The 15,888-nt window shown below is 44.9% G+C and overlaps 1 protein-coding gene across 1 annotated transcript in view; it reads right to left on the reverse strand.

Moving 5' to 3' along the window:
* Positions 1-9,690, reverse strand: part of KIF26B (kinesin family member 26B) — a gene marked incomplete at both ends in the record, with an annotated part of 536,756 nt that extends 527,066 nt beyond the window's left edge. Inside the window, 2 exons of the mRNA XM_084254495.1 lie at positions 8,432-8,833; positions 9,628-9,690. Of these exons, the coding sequence (XP_084110621.1) occupies positions 8,432-8,833; positions 9,628-9,690 (465 nt within the window). The remainder of the gene's footprint in view (positions 1-8,431; positions 8,834-9,627) is intronic.
* Positions 9,691-15,888: the final 6,198 nt, after the last annotated feature.

The following is a 15,888-nucleotide window of genomic DNA, read 5'->3' on the forward strand; positions in this document are numbered from 1 at the left end:
TCTGATCACTCCATTCCCTTCCTGAAAGCCCTTCAGTGACCACCCACAGTCAAAAAAATAATATTCAGACTCTTTAGCCTGCAAGACCCTTCATCCTCTCTCTGTGCCTTCCCAGCCTTTCACACAAACCTTACTGTGTGACAATGTGCCACGTCAGTTTCCCCAAGTGCACTGAGCATGTACAGCCTTCCTGTGCCTTATGCCCACCACTCCCTCTGCCTAGAATGTCTATGCCTCTCACATGCTGAACTCCTACTCATACTTCCAGAGGCAGCTCCAACATCAACTCTCTGTGCTTCCTAGCAGTCTATGAAAGTGGGGGCCAGCACTTAGTACTCTAACTCTACTTTAAGTCCTAACTTAACTTCAACAATAGGTCCTTGGAAACTTTGATTTCAACTGAAACAATGAAACCAACTGCTTCATTCCAATTTAAGAAAAATAATAAAACTAATTTTAACATGGGTTAATTGGTAGAAACAAGATTAAACTCATGACACATTTCTGGTCACAAAAACAACACCCATACATAAAAACCCAAAACATTTCTAATAGTCAACATTCATTCATTCACTCGTCCATTTTCCCAACCTGCTTATTCAGGTCAGGTGTGAGGTGGCTAGAGTTTATGCAGGCAGCTCAGGGCACAAGACAGGAACCCACCCTGGACAGAAGGTCTGTCCACTGCAGGGTACGCTCACACACACACCACACTCACTCAAACTGGGACAATTTAGACATGCCAGTCACCTCACATGCACATCTTTGGGATGTAGGAGGAAAAGTACCACAGACAGTAGCCATTGCTGAGAATCATTGTTTTACTCATCAACAATACAATACAATGATACTACATGAAAGATGTTATTTGAGGGCCTGCTATATAGTTCTTTGTCTCAACTATACTGAGAGCAGGACTAAAAAATTTCCTATTGGCAGATGAATATGAAAGCAAAAGGCAATAAATAAAATATTAGCAACCTGAACTCAGCAGCATATTTTAAAAATACACTGTGATTGGGCCTCCCTGGTAGCGCAAGGGGTTAAGATGCAACCTATGAAGCTATCCACAGCCACTGCAGCTTGAGTTCGATCCCCGGCCAGGGAGCTACCCACATGGCACAGCAGACCTCTCCTGTCTCGCCTGCTGGTCCCCTCAGCAGTGTATTTCAGTCAGTCTGCCTGTTCTGTTCCCCACTCTGTCTCTGGTGAATCCTCTCACCCCCCACATCTCTGGTCTGTACCCCAGTTATTGTATGCATAAATAAATAAATCTTTAAAAAAATACATTGTGTAGAATGATAATAATTCACAATATAAACAGGCCTAAGGAAAAAAATTATATATCCTTAAACTACCGAAAAGCATCTGTCAAAATATAACGCCCATTCCTCATTAAAATCATTAAATATGGCAGGTATTGATGAGTAATTCCTTAATCTTTAAGTATGTGTATGTACCCATTTGTTTCTATCAATCGATAGATCAATTGAAAAACAAGAAAAACATTAAAAATCAAGAAAAACATTAAAGGAATAAAAACAGCAAGGAAGAAAGTAATGTTATCTCTACTTGTAGAAGATAAACTAATTTAAAAATCCAAAGGTACCAATTTCAAAAACTACTGAATATACTGATAGAAATTAATAAGACAGGGCCTCCTTGGTGGCACAAGGGGTTAAGTCGCTGCACTATGAAGCTGTCTACAGCCACTGCAGCACAAGTTCGATCCCCAGCCAGGGAGTTACCCACATGGCGAAGCAGACCTCTCCTGACTCACCCACTGCTCTCCTCAGCAGTGTATTTCAGTCAATCTGCCTTTTCTGTTCCCCACTGTCTCTGGTGAATCCTCTCAGCCCCCGCACCTCTGGCCTATACCTCAGTTCTTGTATGCATAAATAAATAAATCTTTAAAAAATAGAAATTAGTAAGACAATAAAACATAAATTAATATGTAAATTGACATCCTTCTTACACATAAACACTTATCAGTTAGAAGAGATAAAGATCTCGTTTACAACAGCAGCAAAAGGTATAATACCTAAGAATAAATTTAACAAAAAAATATGCAGAGCCTATATGAGAAAAACCTTTGAAACTTCTGAAAAGTAAATTTATTCAAGTGGAAATGTTTTTGGAAAAGTTTCAATATTATACAAATGCCAAATATCCCCTATAAAATTTTTTTCAGGGGTTATATAAGTTGATTATAAAGTTCATATGGGAAAATAGTCAAGAAGAATAACAAGAAAACTCCTAGAAAAGAAAGACATTGGGAGGCAGAGGGTTACACCTACCACATATTAAAACATACAATGAAGTGTCTATAATTAAATAGTGTGGAACTGGTACATGAAGAAACAGATCAACAGAACATAACAAAAGTTCCCAAAACAGAAAGGAGTACGACCAAAAATTTGGTTTATAATAATTGGTGGTACCTCAAATCAGTGGGGGAAAGATGGATATTTTATGAAAGAGTTTTGGGATAAACTAATAGAAATTTATAAACAGATAAAAATGATCTATACCTTTCATTATACACTAAAATAATCTCCCAATGAGCAAGAGACTTAAACATTAAAAAGAAAACTACATGAATACTCAAGAAAAATGTCTTTAAAACCTGAAGGCAGTAGATAGATATATTCTAACCATGACTCAAAATTCAGCTTTCTTACATGGGTTCTACAACATCCCAAAGGCTAGGGTAAGCAGAATGATGGAAACAAACTAATTTACTATTTTGATAAGTATTTCAAAAGTAATTTAGAAATATAGATGTATTCCCTGTCTTTTTTTTTTTTGCACTATATAAATGTACCTACATAAATTATATTTCTGATTGGTGCATATAAGTATGAAAGATAAATGAGAGCCCATTCTAAACAGTACTTCCTAGCCACAATAAGGCCATAAAGGAGATTTTTAAGAGAAAAAACGCATAGAAAAAAATGCTTGTAACAGCCTATCACTCAAGAGAGTGGTTACAATGAAATTCATTTTGTATCCCTGAAAAAAAAATACAGTGAGCCCTCATGAACACCAGACAACCTGCAATCTTTGTAAAGACAGTCCTGTAGACATGATGACAAAACGTCCCCCTGAGGAAGTTTTCCCCTCAGAAATCAGCACAGGGTCCTCGGTGTCCTCCAGAATGGGCTGACAGCGCTGACTCAATTGACTGAATAGAAATAGGAAGAACTGCCTTTCCCCCTCCATTACAGTCCAGCCAAAAAAATTACTCAGCTCAGAATCTTGACAACCTCACTTATCCCCATCCATGGAAGGCCCATGTGCCCCTCCCCCAACACACACAACTGAAGCCACCATCTGTGAGCCAGGGAAATAATCCTGACATTCTCTCCCAAGCAGTGCTCGCCCACTCCCCACTCAGACAATTATCTAACAGCGACCCTCAACAGCTCTGGAGGGTAAAGTGTCCTTGGATTTCTCTGTTCCTTGCATCTTTACTCAGGCTTCCTTTTATGAGTTGAGGCACACCAATCACCTGAAATTCCAAGGTTAAAAGAACAAGAAATCAGGATCTTCTTCACTTGTCATGTGAATTTTTATGCATGTATAATGTGTGTCTGTGTGTAGCTTAGTATGGTACCTAACACATACTAAGGAAAATAACTGTTAGGCACTTATCATCATTTTTATTACCATCACCATAATTATTGACTGATAAATGGTACAATCTGTGATGTAATGTCACAGGGTAATTGATGTTGCCTTGATTTTATTGACTTAATCCTTCCAAATGTTGACAAATTTAATGAGCAACACTGTAGGGTTTTTCATTATTGATATTATCTGTTAGTCAATTATCAAAAATATTTCTGAAATGAAAAAGCTGCAAACGAAATGTTCTGAAAATAGCCAAGTGTTCTCAGATTTCAAATATGATTCTCTCTTGATTTTAATAAGTATTTAAAATGCATTGTCTATTTTAGCCACTTATAAAGTATCTTCTAATGGCTTATATGGGACCTTTAAAATAGTTTTTTTTTCATACCCTGTTTTGTTGGAGCTGGCAAAATACAGAAATTATATATTAAGGATATATATATATCTCTCTCTCCCCAAGTCTAGACTTACTTGGGCCCATGCTATTTAGAGTCCTGCTATTTAGTGTTTTTAAACACCAATGACATTCCTTTCTTTCATCTGTGATTCCTGATCACCCCTTTCAGTATGTCTGGCTAATCTTCCTGATATATCTAGGGTAAAAATAGACCTTGAGTATGTGGCTGAGGCAAAAATAATCAGATAGAAATTTAGTTTTGGACTTTTTTTTTACATAGAAGATTTTCTTTTGTTGATATGGAAATGAACAGACACTGATTTTGCCAACCTGGAACCTTTCTGCTTACTTCAGGGAATTTCTTTGAGCTGCTGTTTTTGTAGGGCTCACACTGTCAATTTTAAAGTTTTGTCACAAAAATTGAAGGAAGCACAATGGACCATGGTGGTGGACAAGGGTGATTTGGTGGCGGGTGCTCTACAGTGGCAATACCTGATGGGTATTTGCAAATATTACCGCAACTAAAAATAAATGGAAAAAATTAATAAAATAAATAAGAAACGGGGGAAAAGTTTGGTCACAGATATCAAAATGATCTATGATAGCCCCCAAATGGGAGATCCACTCCCTAGCCTCTATTTCTGACTTGGTGACTAAACTATGTCTAAGAAAGGAAAGATGCTCCTGCCAGGGAGTAGGAAATGTTTTATATTTACATTATGGAACACTGCAGTGTGGAAAAGGACTATTTTCACTTAACATGCCAACATTTTACAAATCCACATTTTTCTGTTTTATGGGACCACTTCCACTTACCACTGCTAAAAATGAAATGTTATAAACCCAGTAAGAACTTTTTGTACTAAATAAAGTAATAAAAGTCAAGTTGAATATTTCATAATATGCCACCAGACACACACCTTCACTCACCCAGGTAGGTTGCTATTTGAAAGGACAAATCCAGAGTATGATTAACAGTTATGTGAGCTCACAGCTGTACATTCCAGAGTCTGTTTTATTCCAAACTTGCCTCTACTCTCCAGCTCTTTACAGAAACCTCAAACTCAATGCATGGAAAATCAAGCCCATTATCATTCTTCTCAATGAATTCCATCCAAATCTGCATCTCCTCCATTTACTGCCTTAGTTAACATTATTCCCACCCACCCAGTTCCCCAAGCTAGAAACCTCCATCAAGTCACCTGGACTTCTGCCACAAAGTCTTGTTCCCTGATGGCCACATGAGGGCTGACAATACTCAGAACAATGCTCATTCCTTGGGTCACCAGAGCCCCTCTCTAACTCCTGGAGCCCCTGTACCAGTTCATTACCACTTCACCTCCTCTCTTTAACCAGCTCTCCCACAGACAAAACTGGAAGAACTTAAGGGCAGTGTGAGAATACACATGGTAATACGATATAATATTTGGGAAATATACTGACAAAATTAGAAATGGGAAGTATACAATGTTTATTAAGAAAAGCCCTAAATTCTGTAAAACATAACTGAATCTCATCTAATTAATAACCCTCTACCCTGACAGGTTTTTCTAAAGAATGGAAGCACTTTTAAATCTAACTTAAAATAATTTTTATAACATTCTAATAGCTTGAATCATTTTTTCCTTAGTATATTAATGAAGAAGCTAAAAATGGAGAGGAAAACTGATTTACTTGATGTTACAAAATAAATCAGTGGTGAAGAACTAAGTTAATAAGGTTTCTGGACATGTTATTCTGCTTTTTTACTTCAAAGTGTCTGCCTGAGAAAATTTTAATGCAACCTAATAGAACTCAATAATTATTTAACAAAATATTCCCCAAATACAGTTAAGCATCTTAAGTGAATTGCAAAGATGATTTTCGCTAACTACCCCTCCAATAGATGGATTTATCTTCCAGACCTTTCCACTGCAGGGTGAAATACATATTGGAGTCACAATGATATCTCTTGCTTTAATGAAACTTAACTCATTCTGTGCCTGAGGGCTACAGAGGTTCACAGTTTACTCATAAAAACCCTGCTCTGGGAAGAATCCTCTGTGAGTTACCAATTACAAGGTACCAGTTACCATTTCAGAGGGCCCTTTCCAAGGTGCTCTGGAGGACACAGCTATTCATTGGGTTAAAATGTTGCAAACTTTATAAAGTGTGAAAGGAAATTATACCTAATCTGAGGATACAAATGCTCAAAAAAGGAGAAGAAATTACTAAATTATTATTCCGAAAGACACGCAGAAGACTTGTTAAAATTGAGGCCCCACAGCTTCTTGTAACAATGAGGTCATCCAAAGCACCCTGACTTCTTGCTAAGTCTTGTTCACTGCCCGGTACCAAATGTCATGTTTCACTGTGCTTCTTTACACAGAAAACTCCAGGCAACAGTGGCCCTGCAATATTCATGCTTGCACTTAAGGTGATCCCCTGTGACTGTCACCACAGCTCACAGTACATGCATCACTGTCAGGGCATGTGGAGCACTGAGGTTTAGTAGATACTATGCTTTTTCTAGGGCTTTTCATTCTGACAATAGGATCAGTTTCCCAATATCACTTCTATTTCATCACATTAAAAAAAAATGGCATATATTAAGCTACCTAGAACACTGTCAATGAGTTCTCCAGGCTACTTCAAGAACAATAAAATCTACTTTGTCACATGGCTCCACAAAACGTGATGGAAGAATTTAAGTTCCAATATTTGTTTCTTATTATAGACTTCCTTCCTTCTCCATTTTTATGAAAACAGTGTATATTTATTTACCTTTGCACACAAAGAGCATCCAAACAACACAAAGAAGCTATTATAAGAACAGTTCTTCAAAAATGTCCTAGAATAAGTTGGTAGCTAGCAACTTACTAGGGTTGCTAAATATTGGGTGCTACATCTTTAAGAACCTAGGTTCTTCAAAATTTATCAGATGGTCCACCTAGTCATAAAATCACACAGCATCTCATACTCTTCCTTTATAGCTCTAACCACAAATGGGAATATGTTAGGTATTGTGCATTTTGTGGTTCATTAATCTCGATTAGAATAGAAGCTCCACGTGGACAAGGAATGTGTGTTCCGGTTATTTCACTGCTGTACCTAACACAGGGCCTTGCAGGGTAGCAAATGAACAAATCTTGACAAATGATTTAAAAAGCAAATAAATCTGTGAGTGAAGAAATGGTGTGTTGAATTGTAGGATATCAGATGCAAGAGTGAAATAAGCTCTTAGCGTCCCTGAAATTTATTCTTGGGGTGTCCTGACAGATTTATTATCAAACTACACAAATGGCATACTGACAACAATCCACAAGTTAATTATTCTTGAGATAAATTCGAGATTCATAAAACCGGATTCTCTTGGTGGTGATTTTCCACATTTACAATTTTACAACTTCTGTGGGTATTTGTTTAATTTAACCCTTGCCTATGAAAACATCAACGTGTGTGTGTTTGAATAAACAGATGAAACAAGCAGATGCAGTCATTCCTAAACTCCACTATTCATAATCACAATATTTCATTTCAAAAGTCACAGAAATACAAATCAAAAAATCCGTTGAACAAACAATGTCAGAAATCTCCACAGCAATTCACTGTTTTCTTGATAATTCTCTCTAACCACTGATAAAAACTCTTTGAAGTGGAAGAGTAAATATTATCATTTGATAGTACTTGGACCCAACAGTGCAAATACAATTGCATTGTGTCACACTCTGGGGGCTCCTGGCACACACAACGCCCGCAGGGTTGCTATGGAGGAACCGATGCTAGCAGGCCAGGAGGGAGCCCTGCTCAGGGGCGCGAGCTGCCCCTTCATTTTCCTCAGATACACATGCTGCGCAAAGGCAACAAATACCAGCTCTCGGGTGTGCTTCTGGTTTTGCAGCCCTGCAAATAAAGGACCATAAACAGGCAATGGGAAATGCCTAAACACCAGCTCGCTTTTACCTCTCCCACCGACATTGCTGTGAAGGATCAAGGGTGGGGGTGGGGAGAAAATCTAACGCGCGGCCAGCAGTCCAGATGGTGGGGTGCTAAGGGGACAGTGGGGAGCAGAAAGGAAAGAATCCCAAGACTGGACCAGTAGCACCGAACGCCAACTCTGAGGAGCTGGGGGCAGCGGGACGGACGCCCTGGGGCGTCCAGGGTGGACCGTGAGGCCTGAAACGGCCGGCGCCCCGCGCACGCTCCGCGCCCCACGGCGGCCAGGCGCGGGAGTCGCCCCCCTCCCCACTCCGTCCCCCCACGCCAGCGCCCCCTGGAGTGTGGAGCAGCCCCCGCGGGACCCCCGGGCCGAGGCGCGGCGCCGCGGCGACCAGCCGGGCAGCGATGGCTGCGGCGGGGCGGCGGGAGCTGCCCGTCCCGCCCCGGGGTGGCCCTCGCGTCCCGCCCCCGCCGCGCGCTCACCTTGCCCGGGAAGGGCCCCGGGAGCAGCAGCTTCAGCGCCTGCCTCTTCAGCTCCACCAGGCGGGCGTTGCAGTTCTCGCACCAGACGCCGCGGTCCGAGCCGGGGGAGGAGCCGCCGCCGCTGCCCGAGCCGGGGGAGCCCGTGCCGAAGCCTGGCGAGCCGCCCAGGGAACCCGGCGAGCTGGTGCCAATGCCCGGGGAGGCGGGCCCCGGGGAGCCCGTGAAGGAGCTGGGGGACGAGGTGCCCGAGCCGGGGGACGGGGTGCCCGAGGAGCCGAGCGCCGAGCCCGCGCCTTCGGGGGTGGGCCGGCTCCCGGCGCGCGACTCCTCGTACGCCTTCCGGTACCAGCTCTCGGGGGAGTAGGGGGCTTCGGGCTTGGGGGGCGAGCAGACTTCATTCACCTGCGAGGGAGACACGCGGGTTTCAGGGGACGCCGGGGGGTCGGCAGCCCTGGGGAACCCCCGCCCGCCCGCCGGGGGACCCGCGCGCCACCGAGGGGCACGCGCCCCACATCACTCGGAGCCCCGCGGCCGAATCTGCTTCCGAGGGTCTCATTAATTGCCCTTCTCTAAGTTCCCCCCCCGGGTGTCCGCCCCCCCCCCCCGCTCCTGCCCGGGTTCCCCGCCGACCGTTCCTCGCAGCTAGAGGGGAGGACTCGCGGCGGGAGGGAGGGGTGTCAATGGTTTCTGCAGGGGGAACCCACAAATATACAGCGCCCCGCGATTTTGAACTCGAAGCCCATTCCAGAAAAGCCCAGGTTCAAGATCTGGAAGATGCGAGCCCCTGGGGGCTGGGGGACCGTGACTTGGGGGGTTTTATTCATTCAGGCTACAGCCCCCCCGAACCTGGAGATAAACGAAACCTCTCCCGGTTCCAGAGAAATGACCCCGAGCTCGGGCAGAGAATTCCCGGGGAAACCCTCCCGTTCTGCTTAACAGCCTGGAAGTGCAGGAATGCTGCAAAAGTTAGGGGTGCGGGGAACAGAAGAACGAAAAGACTGGAAAATTTCCCAAGGCCAGGCGAGTGTGCGGGCGTCGCCACCCCCAGACCCGCCTCCGCGCACGCACACCTCGCGGGCCGGCCGCGGCGCCTCCGCAGCGCCGGGAGAACTCGGGCCGCCCCGCCGGGGCCGCGCGCCGCCCGGACAGGGGGCACCCTGGAAACGCGTCTCCGCATCGTGCCCGTCACAACTTACCCCGTATTTCTTGCCCCTGGTGGAGACGGCCAGCCTCTCTTTATTCCCAGCTACCGAATTCATGGTGGCTTTTCCGAGGAGAGTGTCTAAATGTTCCACCAGTGCTACATCCAAAAGGTCGTCCAAGCCAGAAGGGTCCCCAGTTGGCTCCTGGCCCTCCAGTCAAGATTTCTTAATGGGGGGTGGGGGGTGGGAGGGGAGGGTATAAGCAAATGGGCCCCAGAAGTAAAAGCACCAATTTGCAGGAAGGCTTGGAGTAGCTGGTTTATTCTTCCCTTCAAATAATGCCTTTCCTCATCCTCGTCAGCCTCCTCAGTCCCACGTTCTCTTTTCACGGTCACATCCAGATAATTGGCATCTTCCTCAGCCACGTCCGTCCGTTTTCCTCCACGAGGGAAAAGGGGGGTATAATCGGGGCGCACGGCGGCCGCAGAGCCGGTGGGCGAGCCCTCGCCTCGCCTCCGCCCGCGAGCCGGCTGTGGGAACTTGTCTCCTTCGCGGAGCTTGGTAACTGAGTTCAAAGAAATTCTCCCAAAATATAAAGATCCAGACTCGGGGAGGAGCCTCGGCGCGTCGCGGAGCCAATATGCGCCGGCCGGTTTTGCCTGACAGTTGCGCGAGGGCAGGGACGGGGCGGCGCGGCGCGGCCGGGCAGCGGTCGGCGGTCAGGGCGCGCGTGTGCGCCCGGGCGCGGCGCGGAGCCTCGGGTGCAGCGGCGCTGTCGCCCCGGAGCCCGCCGCCTGGCTGCCGCCGCCGCGCGGGCCGGGATCCATTTTATGCTGCGGCGCTCCTGCCTGACAGCGCGAGGCCCGGCGCTGGGGGGAGGGGGGCCTCGTAAATCTCGCCCCTCGCAGGGAAGTTCCTGGCGAGTGGCCCGTGTCCAGGGCTCTAATGAAACACCACGGCGCGAGCCCGAAGCTGAGGGGCCGCACCGAGCGAGCGTGGCCGGACAGAAATGCGCCGAGCCGCCCCCGCCCCCGAGTTCTTTCTCTTCCTGGCAAGGCTTGCAGTTCTGCCTTTGAAACGCCGAGTAAAAGGGACTGAGTCACAAACAAGTCCACAAACATGCCGGGTCCTTCCCCCCACTCCACACCCCCGCCCCCCGCCCTTTGTTCTCCTAGACCTGCCCTGCAAACCTTTTCTGGAATTGTCCTACCAAGCCCCGGCCAGCCCCGGGGGCCATCCTCCCAACCACAGCCTGAGACCTGGGCGCTCCTGCCCGCCCCAGCCCAGATCTGCTCCGCGCCTCGCCACCCAGGCTGGGACAGGTGAGCCCAGGGGCCCAGCGGGGCTCGGGCGCGCAGGGGAAACTGAGGGATTCGCGGCGCTCCACCGGCGCGGCGCGGACGGCGCGGGCCTGGAAAAGTGGGTGTGCGCGAGCTGGCCTTGGCCTCGCCTTGCCCGTAGGTGCCCGCGACACCCCTCCTCCCTCTCCTTCCCGCGCCTGAGTCCCGCGGAGCCCCGAGCACCCAGCCGCCGCCCCCTGCCCGACCCCCCCGCCCGCGGTCCCCCGGCGCAGCGCCCGGGAGCGCAGGAAGCCGGCATATGCTTGGCTCCACACGTGGCTGCTCCGGGGTGTCATTTTTCATTTCCCAGGAGGACATTTCTTTTGGTGAGCCGGAAGGTCTGTTTTGTTGTGACCTTTAATTAACACCCCGCGAGACGCCGCCTGAAGAACTGGCCGGGTGCGGGGACCACGTGAGGTGTAATGGCATCTCAGCCCCCGAACAGGACCCTGCCTTGGGGTAGGCGAGGGCGCACAAGGCGTCTGGGGCTGTCGGATCGCTGGCCTCCTTCTGGGATATGGAGGGGGCGGAAAGACCGTATTCTGGGGCGCTGGAACCCTGGGGCAACGCCCCCCGCCCTGCGTGCCTCGGGGGACATTCCTTCCGCGCCTCACTTGCGCGGTCATTCACGCACACCCCTCCCGCCGCAGCCCTCGCGTGGGAATATTTCACAACCACCAAAGCGAGGTAAGAAGGTCAAAATGAAGATGTCGGGAACAGTGTGCAAGTTTCCATTACGCTTTTACTTCCAATTATAAAACGATCGTTTCAAGAGAAGATTTTCGGGGACAGGTACGCTTCCTGCAAGCACAAACCAGCTCCCGGCCACATCTGTATTCCGCGGAGGGGCCTCGGAAAATATCACCGCCATTAGTTACGCGCTGCTTATCAGCCGAAAAACAGCGTGTGGTCAGGTAAAATGGACTAGCCCGCAAGCTGCTGGTGGAGGCGATGGGGTGTCGATAGAGAGCTATAGGGGAGCTTCGAGATCCACCTTGAAGGCTAAGGAGAGCAGAACTGGTCTGATTTGCATCCCGAAGTAGTTGGGGCCCCAACGCGTATTTGGTGAGCTCCGAGCGCCCTCTGTTGATCAAAGTTTGCAACCCCAGACACTGCAATAGTGCTTGGAGCCTTACCAAAAAAAAAATCCATGCCTTACAAAAAAAAAAAAATCCATGCAAATTTTTCAAACAATGAAATGCACAAAATTTAAGTGTGCGCTTATTTGAATTTTGATAAATGTATACTCCCTAGCAAGTCACCAGGGCAGTCGAGGTATAAATTCTCATCATTCTCAGAAAGCTCTCCTGCCTTTTCCCAGGTAATGCCTACACCTTACACAAGATCACTTCTGATTTTTAGTTGTTTCACCTGGTTTTGAACTTCTTTTTTGTTAAAGATTGATTGATTGATTGATTGATTGATTGATTGATTTAAGCACTGGGTAAGTCAGAAGCGCAGGAGGGTGAGAGAATTCATCAGAGCCAGAGCCGGGAACAGAACAGGCAGACCAACGAAGTACACTGCTGAGGGGAGCAGCGGGCGGCAGAAGAGGTCTGCGCGCCATGTGGGACCCGCGCCATGTGGAACCCTCGGGCAGCTTTGCATCCCAGCGCTCAACCGCTGCGACACCAGGGGAGGCCCTGGTTTTGAACTGCTTATTTATAGAGTCCATGCAGTATGTATTCTTTTGCACTTGGATTTTTTCATGTAACATAAGATTTTTGAGCTTTCTGTTGTTGCTAGTATAGGTCGGTTTTCTATTGGAACTGTTTTTCATTTTTCTGTCTCTCCTGCCATCTTTTTGTTAATTCAGTATTTTTTTAGTATTCTGCTTACATCTCTCAGTTAGCGCTAATGATTATAATATTCATCATTAACTCATCATTGGATACTTAGAGTTAACATTATGCCTCTTCACTTAAAATGTGAAACTCCCAAGGCTGCAATTCCATTTACCTCCCTCCTTTGCTACCATTTTGATATCTTTTATACCCACATGCATTATAAAACCCACAATAAAAATATTACCAATTTTGATTAAACAATCTGCTGCTTCCTAATGAAACCAGAAAATTTTAATGTATAGTATTTTATGCTTACCGTTTTATTTACCTTTTTCCCCCCTTAGAACCAACTTTCCAAGTAGCATTTCTTGTGCTGAGGGTCTTCTGGCAACAAATCCTTCAGCTTCTGATTATCTGAAAATGTCTTTGTTTCACTTTTGTGTTTGAAGAATAGTATTAATGGATGTAGAATTTTTGGTTGACAGTTATTTTCTTTAAACTTTTCATTCATTGCCTTCTGGCTTTCCTTACTTCTGTTTAGAGGTCAACAGTAATTCTTATGGGGCATTTCCCCTTATGTGGAATGTATCCTTAATCTCCGAATGCTTTGAAGATTTTCTCTTCACCTTTGTGTTTTAGCGGTTTGCCTATGATGCTCTTGGATGTGGTTCTCTTTGAATTTTACTGCTTAGGATTCAGTGATTTTCTGGGACCTCTAAGTTGAGAAACTAAGTTTTCCCCTGAATTTGAAAAATTTTCAGCTATTATTTATTCATCTTTTTCTGCCCCATTCTTTCCCTTTCCTCACCTCTCAATTACATCCTTATTCATGTTTTGATGTTTACCCCTCTACTTTTCAAATGCATCATTTTATTGATCTTTTAAGTTCATCAAATCTTACTTCTCTTATTTCTAATCTCAGTTAAGCTTATCCAGCGACTTTTCATTTCAAATATACTTTTCATTCCTTCATTCATACAAACATACATACATAGTTTCAATCCTCTGCTTCTTTTCCTTTAAATCCTTAAACATAGTCAAAATAGTAGCTTTAAATTTCTGGTGTGCTAATTCCAACATCTGGTTCATTTGGGGGTCACTTTCTATTAATTGATTTTTCTCTTGACTCTGAAGTGCATCTTCCTTGTTTCTTTTCATATCCAATAAATTTTAACTGCGGTGAATATTGTGTATAGTACATCATAGAGATGCTAAATGCTTTTATCATCCATTAAAGAATATTGATTTTGTTCTAGCAGGCAATTAAGTTGCTGCTGGATCACCTTAAACTTGTAGAGGTGGGGTTTTATGCTTTGTTGTAGTGGTTCTACTTAGGTTTTTCCCTTATATCTAGGGGGAAATCCTTTGGTCCTGGAACTTATACTTTACCCTTAAAGTGTGTCCCCTGTGCCATTTCAATGGGAAAATATCAGTGTCTGCCAGGTCTCTAACCTGAATATCAAACTCCAATTTCTGTTCCCTGCAACAACAACTGCTGAAATCTCTGCTCAACCCTTCCAGCTTCTAGCCACTGCTAGGGACTTCTTGTAGCTTTTCCATGTAAGTAAAACTCGAAAATATCAATCAGGATTTGAAGGAAATTTAAGTAGATTTTAGGACTGTCTCAAGTTTGGTTCTTTCTTTTCCAGGATTTTCCTCCTCCCTTTCCAGCTATAGCCTGAACCTACCACGCAATACTGAAAACCAGTTAGACAGGCTTCCTCCTTGAGTTATAGCCACCATGCCCAGGACCCTGGGGAAAAAAAAAAAAAAAAACAACCATAGAACCCTTCTTTCAAGGTCTGAATCCTTGAATTCCCTCTAGTCTCTGCCTGCATTTGGCCACTCTCCAATGCCTTAAAATAGCTTGGTGGTGTTTGGGTTTTGTTTTTTTTTTTTTTTAACAGTTGTTATCCAGTTTATAATTACTTTCTCTGAGAAATTCAATTACATATAAAGTATTCCCTAACTTTTGTTTTAATGTTGGGTTCCCCCCACTAAGTTTATATTAGTTCCTTTTGTTTTTTTAAATTCTTGTAGGTTGAAGGGTTTCTATTCTGTGAGTTAGCAAACTAAAACAATAGATTAGCTGTAATTTTATTTTCTGTTAGGCTGGAGGAGTTGATGTAACCAACCCCTTCATAGATAGATGTTTTTACACCTTCATGATCAAGGATATTAATAGCATTATGCAAGATTTAGGTTGAAAAACTCATTTTATGAGTGAAAAAAATATATACTGTCTTCTAAAACCCAGAGCTTCTATGAATACCAATCCATTTATTCCATTTATACCCTTGAGTGAAAAACAATGTCTCTCGGGCCTCCCTTGTGGCGCAGGCGATTGGGCCCAGCTCTGTGAAGCTGTCCACAGCCTCTTCATTGCCGGTTCGATCCCCACTGGCCACAGAACAACACACATGGCGCAGCAGACCTCTCCTGTCTCACCCGCTGCTCCCCTCAGCAATGTAATTCATTCAGTTTACCTGTTCTGTTCCCCTCTCTGTGTCTGGTGAATCCTCTCACCCTCCCGCACATCTGGCCTGTACCCCGGTTCTGTATAAATAAATAAATCTTTAAAAAAAAAGTCTCTTGTTAGATACATAAGTACAAAGAAAATTAAGATCTATTACTTGACCAAGAATGAAACTGTTATTCTGTATTCCTTATTGCTTAATTATTAAAAGGACATAACTTCATGGAGCTTGTATATTTTCAGAAAATGCAACTTGGCTTTCCCATTATTTATACCCCAGAAAAATTCTATAGCTAAAAATATATTATGTCATGTGGTTTAGAAGTCTAAATATATAAATCAGAAGTAAATAAAGAAAATTAGCCTGGCAACTTCTAATTGCTAAGCAGGCTACAGAATATAACATAATCTTCTTAATATTTTATTTTTGAAGTAATTTCCATATCAGTTGGGGTGTCATCTTGCCAGAGGAGCCAGTGGCATGCATATGTCAGAGACGGCTGTGTTTCTCCTTGAAAGATAATTAAAGCAGCTTACACTGTCCATGTGGTATCTTGATGAATATGCTAACAATATTTGCATATGATCTACTGGTGTTCTGGGACCATGTGATCATGTGTGGGCTGCCAAAGAGTCATCAGCAAGCTGATAACTAATTTGTGTTTTTGGTCACTATTGTAGTGCAAGAGGATTGCTATTCTGCAAGCTGAGG

Source organism: Talpa europaea (genome assembly GCF_964194135.1).
Source record: "Talpa europaea genome assembly, chromosome: 14".
Lineage (NCBI taxonomy): Eukaryota > Metazoa > Chordata > Mammalia > Eulipotyphla > Talpidae > Talpa > Talpa europaea.